The 23,362-nt window shown below is 46.1% G+C and overlaps 1 protein-coding gene across 3 annotated transcripts in view; it reads left to right on the plus strand.

The window, feature by feature from the left end:
- The first annotated feature begins 1,973 nt into the window (after positions 1-1,973).
- Positions 1,974-23,362, plus strand: part of LOC119538035 (phospholipase A and acyltransferase 3) — a 32,750-nt gene continuing 11,361 nt past the window's right edge. The window contains exons 1-3 of one of the 3 annotated variants that reach the window (XM_037840732.1): positions 1,974-2,194; positions 2,585-2,662; positions 18,032-18,134. In XM_037840732.1, coding sequence (XP_037696660.1) covers positions 2,648-2,662; positions 18,032-18,134 — 118 coding nt within the window. In that variant the 5' untranslated portion in view covers positions 1,974-2,194; positions 2,585-2,647. Of the gene's footprint in view, positions 2,195-2,283; positions 2,456-2,584; positions 2,663-18,031; positions 18,135-23,362 lie in introns of those variants that run through there. The other 2 variants (XM_037840734.1, XM_037840733.1) reach the window with 2 other exon arrangements.

A 23,362-nucleotide genomic window follows, 5' to 3' on the forward strand; every position in this document is an offset into this window, starting at 1 on the left:
CATGGGTCATATGCCCCAGTCAGGGTCATCACTATAGCCTGAGGGCTGGGACCTAGGTCCCATGCCTCCCTGTAGCCAGGGTGATGGGACACTGATCAGAAGCTCCATCCAAACCACAGGGAGTCATCAAATGGAAGATGCTGGGCAGACAAAAATGAATGTCCACTGCTACAGTTCCCCAGCCATATGACCATTTAACAAACATATGGAGCCATATGACCATTTAACAAACATATGGAGACTGAATGAGAAAGCCTGGGACTTTTCCTCAGTTAAAGGTCCTGGAATGTTCTTTGAAGGGGAAATAGAGATGATTGTGCTGCACATTGAAGCAGTGAAAGCTCTTCAGGGCCTCTCAGGGATTTGTTCTCTCTCTTCTTCAGTTGTGCATCTTGAAGGGTTTCAGTGATAGGGAATTCCTTTTCTTTCACAAAGCTCTGATTTTTCTGGTCAGACAACCTTCCAAAAAGTGGTATATTCACAAAGCCTCACCCAAGTGGCCTGGACTTATGTGAAAAGCCAGTGGAGCTCTTGACTGAGGATGGCTGACACTGAAAATTGCTGTGAAGCAACGGAAACCCTCATATTCCTGTAAAATATTTTTATGTATTCTGCTCCCTGTGTGTAAACAGCATGGCAAACAGCCTCTCCTTAAATGTGGTTTGCCTGCCTATTATCTCTCCTCTCTCCTTCCCCCTTCTGCCGTGGCCTTGCTCCTCCTCGTACTCCATCCTATCTGCTCGAATTCCCCTCAGGGTCTCTTATGCCTGCACAGCAATGTAGCCTTGTGCCATTTTCTATCCTGTTAGCTGGGTTGCTTCTTCCTCAGAGACTCAGCAAAACAGTGGTTTCTCCTGGAGGATCCATTGTCCTTAAAGGGCAGCAAATGGTGAGAGATTAATACTTAAAAAGTAATATTTTTTTCCCCTGGCACGTGACAAAGAATGGGACTCAGCTGTGGTATATGGAAAAGTCTGGTGGCTTTGGGGTCAGGTATGGGATGTTCTGTACAGTGGTGCTGGAGATGGTGGGGGGTTGGTATCCCACAGTTGGATCCCAGTACGTCCCGGGGCCTTTCCCATGGGCTCCTCTTCTGAGAGCCGCGTGGAAGGTAAAAGCATGTGGCCCTGACACCCCTCTCCCCCACATGCTTCTTTTTTTTTTTTCCTAGCACAGCAACAGGAAAAAGAAAATTAAGGGAGGCCGTATCTGGGCAATTCTGGAAGCAGAGGATACTGAGGGACAGAGATCAGTCTGGTTTCCTCAAAACTGAACCTCTCCTTCATCCTGGGTTTGAACTGTCTTACTCAATATGTCCAACAGTATATTGGGTGAGTAATACTGCACTTGAGCACTGGCATTTATTTATGATGCCCCTCACTTCCTTATAGGGAAGGTGGTGAATGTTTGTCACGTTCCAGACAATCTTCTTAACAATAATTACAACAGCCGACATGTTCTTCCTGCCAGGCATCAAGGTCAGCATTTTAAAAGTGTCATTTCATTCATTCTTCTCCCTCTGGGGAACGTGTTCTTATATCATCATCACCCCATTTGACAGATGAACAAACAGGCTCAAGGAGGGACATGTGCTCTGGGCCACGAATCTAGCAAAAACCAGGGCTGGACCAGGATTTGGCCCTGGGCGGTCTTGGAGAATAAGAACTGGTTCCGTTCTTGTGGAGTCACAGCCCATTTGGGGATGTTTGGTCATCATTTATTCATTCATGGAACGTCTAGTTTGTGCCAGGTTTTGTGCAAAGTTGGGGCTATCTGATGGCTTAAGACCCCATCTCTGACTTCTAAAAACCCACGCCGCAGTGGAGGAGATTAGTAAACACTCCAATAGGAAGCATGTACAGAAATCTAGTATATACAACACGTCCTTAAGTACACGGGCGCGCACAGAGCTCCGTGATGCAGAGGAAGGCGGGAGCACCCCGCAGACTGTGGGGGAGAGGCATCCTGGCCTGTCGGTCCCCGGAGGAGGCCGGAGCGGGCCGTGCCTGTCGTCCTGTCAGGGATCTCTGCGAGGCTCTCATTAGCCAGTCACGCGGGGAGGGGCGAGGTGATCTCCCGCCCGCGGGGCCGGGGCTCTGCGGCCATTAAACCCGTGTCCAGGGCGGTGGCGGCCGCGCTGCCTCCCGAGTCCGCCAGGAGCCAGGAGGGGTTCTCTCGGCGACCTGGAGGACGGGTGAGACGCTCGGGGGCGCTCTTCCCCGCTCCGAGGGCTGTGCTGGGGATGGAGCCGTGGGGCGAGGCGGGAGTAAACCAGGCAGGCCGGGAGCCTGCAGGCCTGGAGGAGGGAGGAGGCCCCGGCAGACCCCCCGCCGACTTTCCGGGGCGCTGCGCGTGCGGGGGGCAGACCACTCGCCTGCCTCTCGGGAATGGCGCGACGTGGATGGCCAAGGGCAAGGTGCAGGGACGCGCGGGCGAGAAACCTGAAGGGAGTGAGGTCAGACTTGGAGGGGTCAGAGACCAGCCGCGCCGCGTCCCCTCCCGGCTTGAAGCCACTGTCCCCTGGGGTCTTGGGGCCGCATGTTTCCTGTTAATGTATAATGAATCCCTGCTCCCTCTGTTTCAGGCCTCTACCCTGCTGAGAAAGCGAAATCCCGCCTGAAATTGGGGATCCACGTCGAGAAAGAAGATGCGCGCGCCCATTGTAAGTGTGGGGCGGCCGTGGGGAGAGGGGTGGGGGGCCGTGTTTTAATGGTGACTCCTTGTCCTGAATTCTGATTTATTACTTAAAAGAGAGGAGCCTGGAGGATGTGGGGACCACGCCTCCATCACCTGCGGGCATCAGGCCTGAGATGTGGGTCAGCCGCCACCTGTTGAGGGTGTTTCCTTAGTGCGCATGCGTAGGCCGCTTGGGCGGCTGGGCCGCACGCGACAGGTACCGAGGAAGGCGGCGAGTTCTGGATAGGGGAGAAGGAAAGGGGCGAGCCTCTCCCCCCAGGTCAGGTGCGCCCCTTCTTGAGTCAAACCAGGACACCTGTACGGGCTCCTGGGGCCGAGTGTAGGGGGCTGGAACTGCTGCCCCAGCCCTGTCCTGGCCTCACCCCAGGGGCTTTTCCTGGGTTCAGCTGCTTCACCTGCTGACCAGCTCTGCCAGCAAATCCCCAGCTCTGGCTTTTCCTTTTTCTAACCTTTGTTGTGATTCAGAAAGCATTATGAAGTGGTTCAGGCTTAGCAGACACCTCCCTTCGACCTAGTAGGACCTGCTGCAGAGAGGTTCAGAACACGGGCTTTGGGGTTAGACCCACCCGGGATTATGTGCCCACTCAGCTCCTGCAAGCTGTGGAACTGCCAAGTTTCCAGTCCACTCTGCACCTCAGACTGAAGAGTATATGACTTAACCCTCAGGAAGGGCTCAGAACAGCGCCTGGCACTCATTTAATTGCTCACGCGTAATTCACTATTATTATTTAAATCTTAAGTGCTTTGCATCAGGATGTACCTGGCACATTTGACTCCGGAAGCAGTCATTTTAAGATATCCTTCTCTATCTGACAATATTATATTCAGTCATAGTCATGAATAATAACAATAATAGCCAGGGAAAGAAATGCAGGCAGCAAAAGTTTCCTTTTATTGAATTTCGTATATGTCATCATGCCAGTAAAAAAACAAAAAATGAAAAGTAAAATAAATTTTACTGTACAAAACCAGAGAAAAGTAATGGATTCATAGTTCTGAATTGCAGCAAAATCTTTTGGAAAAAAGGGAAAAGCTTATTCCTATGTATAGATTGGTTATAGTAATGAATAACAATAACATAACAGTTTCTGTTTTTGGAACTTTAACTTCTGAAAAGTTATCAGTGACTTTGTCAAAAGAGATCTTTGTATTTTCATATTTGATATTCAGTAGGGCTGGATTTGTCAATCCATCTTTGTTTACAGTTGATTTAACACTAATTTTAACTTCAAAAAGTTTCTTTCACATGAAATAACAGAGATACAAATAGTTAAGAAAAGCCTTAAACATTAGGACAAGTTTGTCAAAGATTCATAAAAATTCCATTTCATAAAAAATTCCAGGAATTGCCATGCTGTCCATGTCTTTTTTTTTAATATATATCTCAATTCTAGTGGCTTTCGAATATCTCCACATTTGAAACATTTCCCCTAAAATAGCTTCATCAGAAAATTCATCATAAATTTTTATTGTATTTGGTAAAACTCCCAAAGTTTTTTTCTGCAAAAGTCAGAAAATGGCTGAATGATAGTGAACATTAACACTTATTTGATCCATTGCTTCAGCACGAGTGTCTAGTACTTGATGAAAATGTTCTAGGCTTTCAAACATTGCTCTTTTAGTTTCTTCTGGCACTGTAAGACCAGACTCCTTTGCATTCTGTTTAGATTCAGGAAGAGTACCATAGGGAAGGAGATGCCCTGCCCAAAGTGGGCTCGAACCATTCTGAACCAATAGGAACTTCTTCTTGAAACAAACCCATGTAACACTGTGTCTGAGTGTTCTCCGAATGGACTCCCAAAAATAAAATAAAATAAAAGAATAAGAAATAAAAAGGTGCTAATTGGAGGTTCACATATATAACATTATTGAATCTTAGTAGTACCTGCCATAATTATCTAGATCTTAGACCAATAAATTGTCTTTTGGGGAGTAGTATTTTATCACTGATGTTTAAAATTGCTGGCACATGGTGATATATAAAGCAGACTGTCTGCTGGCTGGTGATTATAGTTTTTAAATTCTCTATGGACAACTCACCCCCTTTTGCCAGCATCCTGCAGGGCTTCGTCCTTGCCCTGGAGGGGTCTTGGGCTGGGAGGGGCCCCTGGTGGTTCAGCACACAGCCCAAGTCTAGCTGGCATTGTGGGCGTGGAGGTTGATCACTCCTTCCCACGGGCTCAGCTCAGCAATAACAGAGCGTGGCAGCCAGTCAGCAGTAACTGCCTCTGTAGGGCATCGGGGAAGGCAAGGAGGTAGTGGAAACTGAGCCCATGTTAAGGGATGAGTAGGAGTTAACCAGGTGAAAGATGAGGGACATTTTAGTCCTACAGTACCGTGATCGAGGGCAAAGCTCACCAGGGGCGAGTGGAGTTGTTATTGAACAAACGTCAGTACCTTAGTGTGAATGATTTGTTGTAGTGGAAAGAATTTGGCCTTGGAATTCAAGCAGACCTGCAGTGGCATGCTAGTACTGCTTCTCGGGCATTCTGCATCAATAAACCGGTTTCCTGGTCAGTGCAATGGGACTGTTGTAAGGATTTGGGGGTAGTGTGTAAAACCCCGAGAAGTGCCTGCTGGTGGCGGTTGTGATTCCCAGTTTTGTTTCATGCAGGGTGAGGTTCTTTGTGTAGGAGAGCAGGACTGGGACCTGGAGGTCATCCAAGAGCCTGGGAGGGCGGATGACTTTTGCCTCTGTTTTCCAGGATGCCTGTGCCCTTTGGGCTGCTGAGGGTGGGACGGCTGCCCGCTGGAGCTGCCACTGTCCCTGCCCCAAAGGCTGGGCTGGGGCCAGTCCAGGAGGCCTCAGCTGCTGGCTGCAGGAGGGGAAGGGGTGAAGGGATGTGTCGGCTCATCCCCTCCACCTTCTCTCTGGGTCTGAAGCTGGGCTTGTGGGCAGACGGGCCTCCACCTCCATCCTCCCTGGCCCCCCACAGCCTGCGGGGTGTGCGGTCTCAACCTCTCCCAGGCATAAGTGGGTTTGCAGCTTTCACACTCCCTTTTCACCCTCATCATCTCATTTATTCCTCACACAAACCCTCCGGGTTGGGTCTTAACAGTGCTGTTTTATCAGACAAGCTCAGAGACCTTAAGTGATTCTCAAAGGTCACACAGCAATTGAACACAGAGTGGCTTCCATCGAATGTTTCAGGAGAAAGAGGACAGTCGAGGCCCCCGTGGCTGGATTCTGGGGATGCCGCCTTAGATGTATGCCTGGTTCCACCCACGTTTCTTCTCTTCCTAAAATCTTGTCACTGATACTTACAACTCCCTGTGGGGAAATCCCTTCTCAACCCTCACCCCAGATTCCAGGTTTTCCTTTTGTAACAGCTTCTAGATATTTTCCCCAGAGAGTCAGAGTGAAGGGAGTGAGTTTGGGGATTGCCACACTTAGCACATCATGTGGTTTCTGGGAATACAGGACAGGGGAGCACTTGCTCTTGGTTTTTGTTTCACAGCCTCCACAGTGTCTCCAGCTGAGCCTGGAACTGTCTGTGACCTTTTCAAATTAAAAAAAGTTGCCAACAACAACTGCTATTTACTGAATGCTTCCCAGGTGGCAGGGTGTTTGCTATTTGCTGAGTGATTTGTTGGTATTAACTCATTTGATCCTCAGGATATTTGCATGAATCACATGCAATAATGATCCCTATTTTACAAAGGAGGAACCTCAGGCAAGGAGAAGTTGGGTATTTTGCCTAAAGCAATGCAGTTAGTGGGTCCAGGCCCTGAACCCAGGCTATCTGGCTCTGGAGGGTGTCATCACGATATACTGTTTTTGAAAATTAAATCTGTTTTGATTTAAAACCACAGCAGTCACATTCATTATCCTACTTTCTGTATTTTTTGCATGCCTGAAATATTTCATGAAAAAAGCAAAACCCAAAAGTCCCAAGAAAACAAACTGGGCCAAGCGTGGGTAGATTGGAATGCTTCCTAAATGGTCTTAAATAAAAAAAAAAACCACAACACTCTTTTTGCTGTATTTCAACTCTTAGGTTGAAAATTGCTCTAAAAATGATCTCATTTTCCTGCCTGGTTCTTTGCAGTGCCTGCAGCCGAGGGTCTCACTCTGTATCCGAGTTGCAGACGGGAACGTGGGTTATTGTGCAGGGACCCTGGATGGGGAGGGGGTGACATCTGTGGAGCTGGGCAGCCCCCCTTACTTCTTGCTGGGTAAGAGGCTGGGGTTCAAGTTTTCCCTTTGCCACTGTCTTCATTGGCTGGGGCTAAAACAACAGGAATTTTTTTTGTCTCACGTTTTTGGAGGTTAGAAGTCCAAAATCAAGGTCTCGGTCAGGCTGTGCTTTCTCCGAAGTCTGTAGCGTTCTGGCGTGGCTTACAGACCTCTGCCTTCTGTCCCGTGGCTGTTCTCCTTCTATCCTCCTCACCCCCCCCCCCCCACCCACTTCTGCTCAGGCGTCTGGGCCTCTAAGGACCCCTTCATAATGGCTGAAGGCCCACCCTCATTCAATTTGGCCTCATCTAAATAGGATCTTTGAAGAATCCTATTTGCAAATGAGTCCACACCCACAAACAGGGGTTTTGGGATTTGGACATGCCTTGTGGGGGGCCTGATTCAGTTCCCAACAGCCACTTTCTGGCTGACCCTGGGTATTTGACCTCAGTTCCCTTAGTCTCAATTTCCTCACCTGCAAATGAGGTACTAGCTTTTCAGTCTCACTTTCCTCCTTCCCCTTCAGATACCTCCTGTGGGTCTCTCTCTGGGCTGCACAATAGAATCACCTGGGAATCTTTAAAAAATACTCAGAGATCCTGCTTTGGCCAAACCCCTGATCATCCCAAGATCCCCACCTACGTCTGGGTCTTTGCTCCTGTAGAACCTTCTGCCCCGCATACCCTCTCAGCCCCTTCCCTGCTTACCTCTCTCCACTTAACCCCTTAAAGTCTTCCTCCTCCCCACCGTCTTCTCTGATTGCAGTAGGGTTAGGGTGTCCTCAGACCCGGGTTTGAATCCTGTCTCTTCCACAGTCAAGCTCTCCCTCATCTTTTAAGACTTAAGCAAAATTCTGAAGTGCTATGTCTTGGAGCATCATCTCCAATCCCTCTTTTCATTCTCTCCTAAACCCACTCCAGCCAGGCTGTTGCCTCCCAGCACCATGGGAGTTGTTTGCTTTGTCCAGGTCACTAATGACCACTCCCCTAGCTCCAGACCCATGTTTCAGACCCTGCCTACCACCCTCTCCATCTGGCTGTTGAACAGGTCCTTCAACCCAGCCGCCCAGGCACGAGGGACTGATGTCTGCAGCTTGCCCTACCTCAGGGGTGGGTGCAGCTCCCACCTCCCAGTTGCTTTGGCCGGAAACCTTGGGGTCACCTGTGACTCCTCTTTCCCTCACACCCCACATCACTGCATCAGCAAATCCTTGTGGTAGATCCAGAATCCTTCAGTTCTCATCACGCCCTGCTCCCACCCTGTGTGAGCAATACCTGCCTCTCTCCTCGGTTGCTACAATTGCCTTCTACCAGGTCTTGGACTTCTTCCTTGCACACTATGTATATAAGCTCTCTTCTCAACACAGCGGCCACAGATCATGTCTCACCTGCATTCGGAACCCTGTGTTGACCCCCTTTCGGTCACAGTCAGAGACAGACTTTAGAGTGGCCATCAGGACACCCCAGCACCTGCCTTCCTGCTTGTGGCCTCTTTGGCTCTCCCTTCCAATGCTCTTCCCCCAGCACGCGCCATTCCACCACACTGGCCTCCTCGCTGTTCCCAAACACGCTTCTCCCCGGCACCCCTCCCTGGATGTTCTCGGCACCTGCAGGGCTCACATCCTCACCTTTTTAGATTGCTGCTCAGTGAGTGCTCCCCTGAGCCCCCATTTAAAATTGCAGCCCCCCTATAACGACCCTGCCAGCACTCCATCCCCCTTACCCTGCTCTACTCTTTTTTCTTTTTTGCTTTTGGTAACATTATTATTTACTATTTTTAAAAATTGTCTGTTTCCCCAGTACTCCCTGGTCCCCCAGGGCAGGGAACTCTGTGTTGTTCTCAGATGCAGCCCAGGGTCTATGTCAGTACCAGCTCACAGCAGGTGCTTAATAATATCTGTTGCACAGATGAGTGAATGAATGAGTTCCTTGACCCTCTGAGGCAGAGGTAGGCAGCCCCACCATGGGGGGTTCTCTCGGGGTGTCGCTGGCCACTTACAGCATTTCCCTGAGTTGGGGATGGGGGAGCTTGTTAAAAATGCACGTTCCTGAGTCTACCCCAGACCTCACAGATCAAAATCTTTTGGGTTAGGGGCTGTGATTCTACATGTTAGCAACCCCCTCCCCCATAATTTGAGGGCAGGCTTGAGTCTGAGAACCAGAGCTGGGGATAAAGGCAGCCTTGGGGTCAGGGACCCAGAGGGCTCCAGAGCATGGAGATAGAGCACAAGACACGCTAGTTCCGCTTGCCCTGGATTTCCACCCTGCTGTACCTGTGCCTCTCTTAGGACACTGATCACTTAAAAAAAAAAAAGTTTAAAAAATATGATACTAGAGGCATGGATAAATGGACAAATTTGTGATAAAGCAAGTGCGGTGATGATATTGGTAGAATTTCGGTGGTAGGTGTAGAGGGGTCCATGAGAATTCTTTCAACATTATATGTTTGAAAATTCAAACCGTATGTTTGCAAAATTGTCACGATAAGATGCTGGGAAGAATGCTATACACTTAAAATATGCTTTTTGTAGGAAAGCTAGAAAACACTGAAAAATAGAAGGAAGCAACATGATCACAACACTAACACGCAGTGCTGGCACCCAGAGGGAATCGCCTTCAGGGTGCTGGTGTGTAGCTTTCCAGTCTTTTTGCTGTGCATAACTTTTTCAAATAGTAGTGATTGCGTGGATTACCCAAACTGAACACACTGATGTTGGTCAAATCTAAGTTTTTTTTCTGATTCAAAAACTAATACATGCCTATTTAAACATTTTGGAAAACCAGAAAAGAAAAAAAAAAATCAATACCCCAAATCCCACTACCTAGTAATAGCCACTGTTCACATTTTGGTGTGTTTCTGCTGTTCTTCTTTTATGTGTATGTATGTTTGTTTTTAAAACAAAATTAAAATCCTGATTTGTATAAAGTTTTTTTCATTTGTCATTATATTGTGGACATTATCTTATTGTTAAATAGTCTTTTAACATGTGATTTTTAAGACTATCTAGTTTCCTATGCCAAAATTTAATCTTTTTATGCAGGATATATAGGTATACAGTGTTTTGCCATTACATGTGACTTTGTGATGGGCATCCTTTATGGGCATCTCAGATTATTTCCTTCAGATCTGGTCTATAAATAAAATTACCAGGTCAGAAGTTTTGAATATTTTTAAGGTTTGTAATCTGTATTGCCAGAAAGGTTGTATTGATTGATACTCATATCAGGTGTGAGCGAGAGTGCGTGTTTATTTGCATCTTTTCCTACATTTGGTATCAGTTTTAAAATCCCTGCTCCCCCAGCCCAGTATTGTGTTGGTTTTATTTGTATTTAAATGATTACTAGTGAGGTAGAATATGCTTTCTTATATTGATGGCAATAGGTATTTCTCTTTAGCAAATGATTTATTATGCCCTCTGCCCATTATTTTTCTATTTTAATGTTGAAACTTTTTATTGATTCATAAGAACTCTTTACATATTAAAAACATTAACTGTTCTGTGATTTTCTCTCAGTTTGCCACAATAGTTTTGTTTGTGGTTTTTTTTTTTTTTGTTTTGTTTTGTTTTGTTTTTTGATGCACAGAACATTTTGGTCTTTTGGTTATGAGAAAGAAGAAGGCCACTTAAGCTAGCTCAAATAAATAAAGTTTAAGGACACTTGTGGAGTGGTAAGGGGATTCTCATGAAAATCTAAAAATAGAGGCTAATAATAAGGCTGGGCCTCCAAGATCCTAGAGCTGGGAGGTGGTTCAGGATAGTTGGTTTCTGGTGTTTGTCTTCACTCTAGTGCTCCCCTGTCGCTGTGACTCAGCTACACTTGACGTGCCTGCTTCCTTCCCTCCCACTACCAACAGGGGACTTCTACTCGGTTAGTTGCTGTTCCCTCCCTCCACCTTTGGTTTGGCCTGGGGTTTTCTGAGGTCTCTTTTGCTTCCTCTGTGTCATGACTTTTCAATTTTAGCCCTTACTGCCAAATATCTATTTCTTTCCATGTTTCCTGGTTGAAATTTTTGAGGAGGAGAGAGGGGGGCAGGAAGAGGGAGAGGGAAAGGATTTGATTGGTCCAGCTCCACTTTTCATGGCGGATCAGGGGATGCTGAACTGCTTGGGGCAGTTTCCTTCGTCTACTCCGATTGGTTGAGACTGGGGATGTGGTGGTCACATGGTATAAAATATGGCTGCCTGGGTAGCAGGGATTGTAGGTGAACATTTTCCCTTAAAAGGGAGTGTGAACATAATAGGCAATAACTGAAACTTTCAATAATAAGAGCTTCAACATTTTTTAAACTGTAAAAACTTTTCATTTTTTCCTTTATGCCTTTTTCTTTTGCCTTTATTTTTAAAGTGTCTTCTTCTGTCACGAGATTGGATACGTGTCTATCTATATTATTTTTCTATTTATTTCATGGTTTTATATGTTACATTTAAGTGTCACTGAATTTTTAGCATCATTAACATGGATTTATTCACGGGTTCCAGATGGGAGGTGATTCAAAGAGGTTTTGGTGACAGATGATATCTATCTTTTCCAAATAAAAAACTGCAAACTCTTCGATGTGAGGGATTATTTTTTCCCACTTAAAAACCATTTGAATTTTTATTATAAAAGTAATACATGCTTTTAAAACATTCTATCATTAAATGAATGTAACATAGAATGTGAAAGGCCCTATAATCCCACCCTTCACTGTACATAATATATAATAGTTTTGTGTCTTTTTCTCAGATCACACCTAGTGTATAATAAATTTTACTTAGAAATGTACAAAAATATGTATTCTAATGCAATTTTATTGAGACATATTCACACACCGTACAATCCATCCAAAGTATACAGTCAGTGGCTCATAGTATCATCACATAGTTGTGCATCCATCAGCACAATCAATTTTAGAACATTTTCATTATTCCCAAAACAAATAAAAATAAAAAAGAAAACCCAAAACATCCCATACCCCCCCCCCCCATTATTGACCCCTAGTAATGGTGTGGTACATTTGTTGCTGTTGATGAAAGAATACTAAGATATTACTGTTATTACTGTTAAGTATAGTCCATAGTTTGCAATAGGTCCATTTTCCCCCAATACCCCTCTATTATTAACTCCTTGTAAGTGTTGTACATTTAGCTCTACTTCATGAAAAAAAATTTTAATATTTGTACAGTTAATCATTGACATTGTCCACCACAAGATTCTCATGTTATATGTTCCCATGTTTTAACCTCCAGCTTTCCTTCTGGTGACATACATGACTCTAAACTTCCCCTTTCCACCACAGACACACACCATTCAGCACTGTTAATTATTCTCACAATAACTTATTATTGTTATCGCTATCCATTTCCAAATGTTTACGTTTGACCTAGTTAAACATTCTGCACATATTAAGCAACCGCCTCCCCCCCCCCCGCCCCTGTTCTCTAGCCTCCAAATATCTCCTGATAACAATGTTTTCCAGCATGCTTTTTCCAGTTATTCCCTGGTCTGTTCGTACAACCCCTCTTGTTCTCTCTAATGGCTGCCTACTATGGATGATTTATTTAACTGGTCCTTGCTGATGGTCATTTGGGTTGGTTTTCAAGTATGAATATCGGAGGCCAGAAATTATTCCTCAATTTGCTTGCTAAGGAAAATGGCTGTTATACAGCGCTTTGTTACTCTGCTTTTGTGTGTGGGTGGAATAAAGGCTTTTTGTTCCGAGATCCCGTGGGTGCCGAGTCTCACTTTGCCCCAGTCACTGCTTGTGCTGCGTAGGAGGGCACTGGTTACCGCACACTGCCCTGGAGGAGGCAGCTCTTTCCGCTCTTCACGTCCCCCGTCTGGAAGCACCTGCTGGCACAGGCCTGTCCCCAGATCACACAGAGCCACCAGACAGCACCCACAGCCGAGTTCTTGGTTTGGGGTTCCAATTAAATAAGGGACAGGTAGCTGTAGCTCCTTTTATAACAGGGGTTGGCAAGCTTTTTCTATAAAAGTGAATATTTTAGGCTTTCTGGGCCATGGGGTCTGCCAGAGTGAAAGCAGCCATGGTCTACATTGTCTACATTGACAATGTAGACTTATGGGTGTGGCTGTGTTCCAGGAAAACTATGGACACTGAAATTTGAATTTCATATAATTTTCATGTATTACAATATAGTCATCTTCTTTTGATTTCTCCCCAACCTTTTACAATTGTAAAAACCATTCTTAGTTCATGTGCCTGCAGAAAAGCGGGCAGTGGGCCCATGTCATGCTTCTGATATGATAGCATGATTTCTTGAGTTCTGAATTTTGATTTGGCTGAGGTGGCAAATGTGGATCATGATGGAATTGGTTTTTTAGTTGGATTGTAGTGGGAGACAGTGAATTTTTGGTGTCCTCAGATCTTGGCTCCCTGGCTTCATCTTTACTCTTGGGTACTTTTCACTTATCTGCTCCCTTTTGTCAGCATTCCTTATGTCCGTCTCCCCAGCGGCATCCACGCTAATGGGTTTAGTGTGTGTCCTTTGGTTTGTAAGGTTGTCTTGCTGTTGTTGCTGTTGCTTTTTAAAAATTATTTTTTTGGGCCTGGTGCTCATAAGATGTGTCTTCTTAGTTTGTGTGTGTACCGATAATTTATGTAAGTGTCTTGGTGTTATTCTTTGTACTATGTTTTATTGAGTCCTTGCTTCACTCCATGGGTGAGTGCCCCACATTTTACTTCATTTTTAAAAAGAAGTTTCCTTGAGTGGTATTATTTTTTGAGCACATATGTATTTGGGAATATGTATCTTTTGCCATTACAAGGGACAGGCAACTTTACTGAGTATAAGAAAATCATAACTTTTATTTTTCCAAACTGTAGATATCACTCCGTTGTTTTAAAAGATTATTCCTTCTTTTTAAAAAACAAAACGAAACAAAACACCTTAAGATATAATTTACACTTTTCAGTGTTCGGTTCTATGAGTTTTGAAAAACACTTACAATTGTATAACCGTCACCACAATCAAGATATAGAACAATATCGCGAGATTAATTCCCCCAAATTCTATCATGCCCCCAAAAACCTCAGCCCCTGGCAGTCACTGATTAATTTTCTGTCATATAGTTTTGCCCATTTTGGAATGAATAAATGGAATTGTACATTATGTAGCTCTTTGAGTATAACTTCATTCTCTTTGCATAATGCATTTGCCGCTCCACTAGTTTTGGGTGTTTGGGGTTTGTGCTGGTTTGAATGTATTATGTCCCCCAGAAAAAGCCATATTCTTTGATGTAATCTTGTGTGGGCAGATGTTATCAGTGTTGATTAGATTATAATTCTTTGAGTGTTTCTTTGGAATATGCCCCACCCAGCTGTGGGTGATGACTCTGATTGGAAATTTCCATGGAGGTGTTGCTTTGCCCATTCAGGGTGGGTCTAAGTTGATCAGTGGAGCCATATAAATGAGCTGACATTGCAGAAGGAACTCAGTGCAGCTGACAGTGAGCTTTTGAAGAGGAGCTACAGCCAAGACAGACACTGAAGAAAGCACAGGAGCTGCAGATGAGAGACAGTTTGAAAACAGCTGTTGAAAACAGACTCTTGCTCTGGAGAAGCTGAGAGAGGACAAATATCCCAAGAGCAACTAAGAGTGACATTTTTGAGGAACTGCAGCCTAGAGAGGAACGTCCTGGGAGAAAGCCATTTTGAAACCAGAACTTTGGAACAGACGCCAGCCACACGCCTTCCCAGCTAACAGAGGTTTTCCGGACACCATTGGCCATCCTCCAGTGAAGGTACCCGATTGCTGATGTGTTACTTTGGACATTTTATGGCCTTAAGACTATAACTTTGTAACCAAATAAACCCCCTTTATAAAAGCCAGTCCATTTCTGGTGTTTTGCATTCCAGAAGTGTTAGCAAACTAGAACAGTGTTACAGCGATAAAATCTGAGTTCCTTGGAGATAACTAAATATTTTTTCTGCCTGAACCATCATAGTATTTTTTTCTACCTTACAGATATGTTTATTCATGCCCTGTAGCCAACAGTGCTCACACAAGTGTACAGCGACATCCAGCACTCCCATCTAGCACGGCCGGCTTCCATTTACAGCCAGGCTGGCGTCTGGGCTGACGCACCCTCCACGTGGAGCTGGGTAGTGTTGGCCGTGAGCAGGCTCAGGGCTCGAAGCTTCCAAGGCTTTACTTCTCTCATCAGCACTCCTGATTTTATAAACAATGAGGCCCGTCAAACCATTTGTGCCCAAATCTCCAGGTAGACTTGGGTCTAGTCGGGCTTCGAAGTAACCTGGCGCAGGACGAGTGGCTCAGGCCAGACCGAGAACCCACAGCCAACAGCTTCTAGAGGTTCATCGTTGTATTTTTAATTGTTATTTTTTTGTCATTTTAATAAGTTTTATTCTTTTTCCTTTTTGCATTGTTTCTTTGTGTAAGCCTCTTTTCATTGCTATTTGTCTGGAACACAATGAGTTCCTTGGGTCTGGTACCCACTGGTTTAATATATATATTTATTTTATTGAGATTGTTCACATACCATACAACTATCCAAAGATCCAAAGTGTGCAATCAATTGCCCATCATACAGCTGTGCGAGCCACTGGATTTTTATTACTTGACTTCTTATTGACATCATGTGTCTCCTTTTCAACCTGCAGCTTCCGGTAGGACTGGGACCCTGCCTTGTTTTCATGTCTTCGCCTGTTTGGGGAGCCCCCTGGTTAAGTTCCCCTATGGGGGTATACTCAAAGACCCCCTAACTCTCACCAAACAATTAATAATCTTTTTCCTATATTCTGGGAAGCAAATGGGAATCATAAATTGTGACCATTGTCTATTGTCCTGAAAAAGGTTCTTAGTAAGATCTGGGTGCCCTCTTTTTTGGAAGATAAATTATACTTCCTGCAATAAGAGAACATGACCTATCCGAAAAATCCCTGTGAAAGCTCCTTTTGTCCTGCCATGTGTGGCGCTTGCTTGCAGTTTTACTGTTTCTGTGGACTAGAAGGGAACCGCCCAAGACCCTGCCTCATAGGGGTTGTGATTGGCTATTCTCACTGCCAATAGGGGAGGAAATGGCTGTGGGATGTGGACAAACCCCTCTGGGTCTGCCCCCAGGACCAAACGGGCCAGAGCCCAGCCCTGCCCCACTTCACTGCGCTGAAGGGCAGGGCGGCCACAAGTGTGGTGGAGAAGCCTTGAGCCAGGACAATGGAATCTTGAGGGTTAGTTTCCTTGCTCATGCTAGAGATTTAAGGCTGGCCTGGATCCCAGACGCTTGTCGCCCCTGGGTCTGTTCAGAGTGTGAACCCTTTGCCCTCACTGGCATATATCGCAGTGTCTGACATCAGTACCTCCTTCCTATAGGGGAAGAGTGATCTTGAACCTGTCAGAAGTTTTCTCAGACTCTGCTCCACATTCTCCCAACAGGGTTGGACCCCGGGGAGCATTTACAGCTGACTTCCTTTGTTCTCGACCCTTCCTGCAGTCCCCTTCCCATGTGCACAGGCACACACACACACACACACACATACACAAACCTCACAGACATACGCGCTCACATACACACACCTCTCACATACTCAGGCTTTCACACACACACAACTCACACACACATGCTTTCACACACGTGCTCTCACACACGCTCTCTTACATATGCATGCTGTCACATACACACCTCACACATGCTTTCACACACAAACCTACACACATGCTCTTTCATGCACATGCGCACACAGGCACACATGTTCTTGCATACTTGCGCTCTCACTCACTCTCACACACTGTCACACACGGTCTCACACACATTCACTCTCATACATGCCGTTGCACACACAGTTTCACAGGCATTCTTACCCACATGCATTCTCATACACTCTCTTAACCATGTGTACACTCACACTCACACATGTATACTTATGTCCTCTTATTTTTTTTTTGGATTGGCTGTTATAAAGGGGGTTTATTAGGTTACAAATTTACAGTTCTAAGGCCATAAAAAGTGTCCAAATTCAGGCATCAATAAGAAGATACCTTCACTGAAGAAGGGCCAATGGCGTCTGGAACATCTCTGTCAGTTGGGAAGGCATGTGGCTGGCATCTGCTCCGGAGTTCTGGTTTTAAAAATGGCTTTCTCCAAAATGTCTCTGGGCTTGTCTCTCTTAGCTTCTCCGGAACACACTCTGGGCTAGCACCTCTTAGCTTAGCATCTCCAAACGTCCTTCTGCCTGCATTTCCAAATGTCTCCAAGCATCAGCGTCAGTTCTTAGCTTCTCTCCAAAATGTCCCTCTCAGCTGCTCTTGTGGCATTTTGTCCTCTCTTGGCTTCTCCAGAGCAAACTTTGGGCCAGCATCTCAAAGCGTCAGTAAGTGTCTGGGTCTGCTCCTTTTAAAGGACTCCGGTAAACTAATCAAGACCTACCCTGAATGGGCGGGGCCAAATCTCCATGGAAACATTCAATCAAGAAGTTACACCCTAATCAGAAAGGTTAATAAATATGTCCCCACAAGATTGCATTAAAGAATATGGCTTTTTGGGGGACATAATGTATCGAAACTGGCACAACAGCACTCTCCATCAGGGCCCAAGCCAAGTGGCAGAGTGTCTGTGGAACGCCCTCCTGACTTTGCAGCCCCTGGCAGGGATCCTGGGAGGACAGCTTTAGTCCAGTAACCCATGGGGTTTGCCTGGAGGGCAGGGTTGTGGTCAAGACACTGGGCTGGGGAATCTGCTCGCCTGGCATCGAATCCTGGCTGTGTCACTCATGGGCTGTGTGACCTTGAGTAAATTCTCTCACACCCCTGGGACTTGATTTTCTCATCCATAAAATGGGGTTCATAATAGTACACACCTTGCGGGATGGCGTGTGGATTTATGGAGCTGATGCCTGTAACACCTCGTAGAGTGCTTGGCTCAGAGTAAGAGTTCAAGAAATAATATTCCTAGAGATATTTAGGTTTGCACTTTGCAGTTTGTAATGACAGGTGGACGGGCCCATGGTTCCTGCAGGTCTGTGGCCCAGGCTTGTGAAACCAGTCCAGCATTGGACTGGACTGGTGAGGCAGGGCTTGGGACGTATGTCCAGAGGAGCTGGTCATGGGGACCGCTGAGCTGCACCTTCCTAACCAAGCCCTGCCCTTGGTTCTGGAGTCTTGAGCTGCCTGTAACGGCCCTGTTCTTGGTTTTGCAGCCAGAGCCCAAGCTTGGAGACCTGATTGAGATTTTCCGCCCTTTCTACAGACACTGGGCCATCTACGTTGGTGATGGATATGTGGTCCACCTGGCCCCGCCAAGTAAGGATGCCCAGGCCCCCCCACTGTGATGGGCCCAGAGGCTGGGAGGAGAGGGAGGTGGGGGGAACTGTGGGGAGCAGGTGACCCCAACATTCTTCCTGAACCCCAACTGGCAGTTGGTTCCTGAGTATTACCAGATGGCAGTTTGGTGTTGGGCAATGGTTTTCATACTCTGCTCCTTGGAACCTCAGGGGTTCTGAGAGGGGCTGAGGTGGGTGTGCAAGTGGGCAGCTCTGCTTTTATGTGCTTTATAGAATATGACTTTGTAGACAACAGGTTCAACTCTGAAGTGTAGAACCCCTGGAAAGAGCGCAGGTGTTTCCGCAGATTGACTTGGTTAGGAATCTGGTTTCCATCCCCAGCCTTTGTTTCCCTATCTGTAAGCCAAAGCTGAGAATACTTAACATGGAGAACTGTTGGGAGAATTCCTCAGCCTTTTCTTAACATTTTTCCTTAAATTGAGGTATATGCAAAGATGGTAAAATGCATAAACATGTACAGTCAGGGAATTTTTTTTAATGTTTCCATCCGTGTAATGCCAGCCCAGCTGTGGGACATCTCTACCACCCCAAAGGGCCCCTGGCACCTACCACTTCAGTAACCTCCGGGCCCCCAATGCCACCACTGTCCTAACTGCTGTCATCATATGGTATTTTGCCCGTTCTAGAACTTGGTATAGAAAGAGTCACATGGTCTGTGCCCTTTTGTATCTGGCTCCTTTCACTCCACGGTACGCCTGGGGGCATCATTGTTGGCTGTGCCAGCAGTTCCTTCTTTTTCGTTGTGCATGTTTGCTATTATATGTTAATCCCCTAATTTGTCATCCATTCTTCTGCTGGTAGACACTGGATTGTCTCCAGTTTCTGGCTACCATGAATAAAGCTGCAATGTACATTCCTAAATCTGTCTTTTACCCACCCACCCCCTTTTTTTTTAGTTAATTTTTTTTTTATTAGAGAAGTTGTGGGTTTACAGAACAATCATGCATAAAATACAGGATCCCCACACACCACCCCACCATCAACACTTGCATTGATGTGAAGAATTTGTTATAACTGATGATAAACTTTAAAAATAATTCTACTATTTTTTAACAGTAGTTACATTTGTTACAATTGCTAGAAGATTATTTAAGTAGCACTATAGTGTTGTCCATAGTATACACAGGGGCATTTTTTCCCATATTCCTGACCTGTTATTGTTTCTTTTTTTATGCATGTTTTTATTTTATTATTCATCTACCCATACACTGATAAAGGGAGTGTCAGTCACAAGGTTTCTACAATCACACGGTCACATGATAAAAGCTATGTAGTTATACAATCATTATCAGAGATCAAGACCACTGGATGACAGCTCAGCAATTTCAGGTATTTCCTTCTGGCTATTCTAATACACTAGAAACTAAAAAGAAATATCTAGATAGTGAGTCAGTAGTCATAATCATTTGTTGAATCCCAATTTGTTAGTTACACCTCCTCCCTCTCATTTGATCATTCTCTCAGTGTTCAGGAGCCACTTCTCTTTCGACTGATGCCCTCACTTGGTGCTTTAATGAAAAATCAGAAGTAACAGAGTCGACCTCATCTTCCCAACCCCCAATGAACCAAACCACCAACATCTACAGCTACATCATCTGCCTTTTCTTCTGTTAAAATGCAAAATTGTGCCCCTGCCTTTATCTAAAATGCCAGTCACTATGTGTGGACCCCAGACCCTGTTTCTCTCACTTTTGTAAGCACTTTGTCTTCAAATTTCCCTCCCCCTTCTCCCTCTCTTTTGGGTCATTCCCTTGGCATAGAAATAATGGTAAAGTCTTCTGTTGACAAAACAAACACACTCTGGCCTGACATTCTTCTCTAGCTAATCCCTCATCAGAGCAAATCTCATCACAGTGATGTCAACCATCACCGTCTCTAGTTCCCAACTTCTCATTCTTTCTTCAGTCTCGTCCACCCAGGCTTTTATTTTTGCCCCGACTCCTCCACTGGACCAGCTCTCACCAAGGTGAGCAAAAGAACACCCACATATTGCCAAAGCCCAAGGGTCGGTTTTCCGGCAGCTCACTTGGCTTCTTTGCAGCATTTGACCTAGATGGCCTCTCGCTCTGTTCTTCACCTGGCACCTGTGGCACTTGTCTTTCGTCCCCCCCTGCTGGGCCCTTCCTTCTTGGTCTCTATGTTGACTTCTCCTCCTCCCCCACCCCCTCCATGGGGCTCAGTCCTCACTCTCCCCCAGGTGGCCTCATCTGGTCCCCTGACTTCCAACACCCATTTGCCAATGTCTCCTAAAACCTACTCTCAGCTTGGTCCCCTCCACTCACCTTCAGGCTCGTATAACCTCTTGCCTCCTTGGCATCTCCACTTGGGTATCTAATTAGCATCTCGAGCTTGACTTGCTCTAAATGGAAGGCCTGATTTCACCAAACCTAAACCCACTCTTTTCTTCTTCCCTGTCTTTCTCCGTTTCAGGGGATGATACCACCCAGTTGCTCAGGCCAAACACCGAGGAATCATCCTTGATTCTTTTCCTTTCCTTACCCCAGATCTAATCCATTGAGACATTCTGTTGGCTCTCCTCCTATATCTGACTTTCTCACCAGGTCCATTGCCACACCCCTGTGTTAGCTGTCATCCTCTCTCACCTGGATGCTACTGCAGCCTCCAGCTGCTCTCTCCACCTCTCTCCCCTCATGGTCAGTCTGTCCTTCACTGGGTGGACAGGTGACTGTTCTAAAGTATCAATCAGATCCTTAAATTCTCCATTGATTTAGAATAAGATTCAAATAAGAATAAGAATAAGATTCAAATTAGAATAAGATTCAAATTCTGTTCTGTGGCCCGTGGGGCCTGAACTGCTCTGGCCTCTGCCTGTTTCTCTCAAGCTCGTCTTCCTCTTCTCTCCTTCTGGGTCTCCAGACTTCAGCCACCTTGGCCTCTGTTCTAGTTTGCTAATGCTGCCAGAATGCGAAACACCGGAGAAGGATTGGCTTTTATAAAAGGGGGTTTATTTGGTTACACAGTTATAGTCTTAGGGCCATAAAGTATCGAAGGTAACACATGAGCAATCGGGTACCTTCACTGGAGGATGGCCAATGGTGTCCGGAAAACCTCTGTTAGCTGGGAAGGCATGTGGCTGGCGTCTGCTCCAGAGTTCTGGTTTCAAAATGGCTTTCTCCCAGGACGTTCCTCTCTAGGCTGCAGTTCCTCAAAAATGTCACTCTTAGTTACACTTGGGGTATTTGTCCTTTCTTAGCTTCTGCGGAGAAAGAGTCTGCTTTCAATAGCCGTCTTCAAACTGTCGCTTATCTGCAGCTCCTGAGCTTTCTTCAAAGTGTCCCTCTTGGCTGTAGCAGCTTGCTCCTTCTGTCTGATCTTAAATAGTGCGCCAGTAATTTAATTCAGACCCACCCAATGGGCGGGCCAACACCTCCATGGAAATTATCCAATTAGAATCATCACCCACATTTGGGTGGGGCACATCTCCATGGAAACACTCAAAGAATTTCAATCTAATTAACACTGATATGTCTGCCCACACAAGATTACATCAAAGATAATGGCGTTTGGGGGACATAATACATTCAAACTGGCACAGCCTCCTTGCTGCCTCCCAAGCATGCCAAGTGCTTTCCTTCCAGGGTCTTTGTCATTGCTGTTCCTTCTGCTTGGGATGCTGTTCCTTCTTGGCAAGGATCATTCAGACCTAAACTCACATGCCCATTCCTTGGGGTGGCCCTGCCCAACCTGACCTAGAGTGGCGTCTGCTAGTCCCCTTCCCCTCTATTACCCCACATATCGTCTCCATGGCATTTTTCAGTACCTGAAAGATCTTCTTTTGTTTGGCTGTTCATTGTCAGTGCCCCCTTACCAGAATGTGAGCTGCTTGTGGGCAGGGGCTCTGTCTAATGCATCCACCGTCTCTGGCTCTGGGCATAAGGCCTGGCACATAGTAGGCCTTCAGTATAACTGGCTGCACCCAATAGGTGTTCTTGGGGGATTGGAGTCAGGGGGAAGGCAGGACAGGGATCCAAGTGGACAGGTGTGTCACGGCTCTTGGGGTGAGTGGTGACACACGTGTTGGCTGCTTCTTACTGGTAAGAGATGCTTCTACCTGCACCTTCTCACTTTAGCTTCCCTGAGAAGTTTGTAGACATTAGAGTTGGGAGGAAGCTTAGAGGACAACTCCAATCATAGTAACAGTTAACACTTGCTGAGAACCTATTCTGGGCCCAGCACTGCAGACGCACTTTACGTGGCCAAATCCTGGAGTCCTCACTGCAACCTGTGTGACCAGGACTGTTATTATCTCCTTCCCACACTGGAGGAATCGGGGACTCAGAGAAGCCAAGGAACTTGCCCGAGTTCCTAGATCTGGCAGTCTGACTCTCCACTTGGTGCCTTTAAGTGCCTTTAACCCTGGGGCCATCCTCCTCGGTCTGATGTGTCCTGAAATTCAGTCACCAGCTTTTTTCCGTATCCACATGCCCTTTTCATGATTGTCTAATTGATATTTTCTTGAAAAGACTCACTTTTTAAACTTACTTATTTTAAAAGGATCTTTAAACAAGTGTATTGATGTGTATTTGTGGACCAGTTATAGTGTGTGTCTGGGGACTCCCACAGCGTTGGCCCAGGAAGGTTAAGTGAAGAACTCAGGGTTTCGGACCATTTGCCTCTGCACTTTTGTACCCTTGCACACGACTTAAGGAGGCCCATGTTCTGAAATGCCGGCCCTGTGTTCACACAATTGGGAGAGCCAGTGCCTCCTTAAATGTGCCCCAAGTCCCTTGCTTGCCTCCTTGTAATCCCGGCTCAGTCCCTCACCCTACCTGGGGGCTGCATCTGGAGGGGCCTCGGGAGCTCGCCTAGTCCCACTCTCTCTGTCCGTGCTGACTCTCTCCACAAACTCAAGGCTCAGATATGGCGCCTTCTCTTTTATTTACTTCAATGAATCCCTCAGGCACCACCTGCCCTATTCATTGCAAGCACCAATCCCCTAGAATTCCCAAAACTTCAGGACTGTACTCTGGGCGAAGGGGGTTCAATACGCTTTGGAAAGCCAAGCAGGACAGGAGCTGGAGTCTGATCAGCCCCTCCTGCCCTTACTTGCTGCTGCCACACAGTGTCACAAGTTGAAGTCAGGTCCCGTCCAGTCCAAGGAAGCCGCTTACCCCGGAAGGGCCCTGGGGGTCCCGGTCCCTGCAGGGCAGCAGCAGCTCTTTGAGG

This window comes from Choloepus didactylus, chromosome 6 (genome assembly GCF_015220235.1).
Source record: "Choloepus didactylus isolate mChoDid1 chromosome 6, mChoDid1.pri, whole genome shotgun sequence".
NCBI lineage: Eukaryota > Metazoa > Chordata > Mammalia > Pilosa > Megalonychidae > Choloepus > Choloepus didactylus.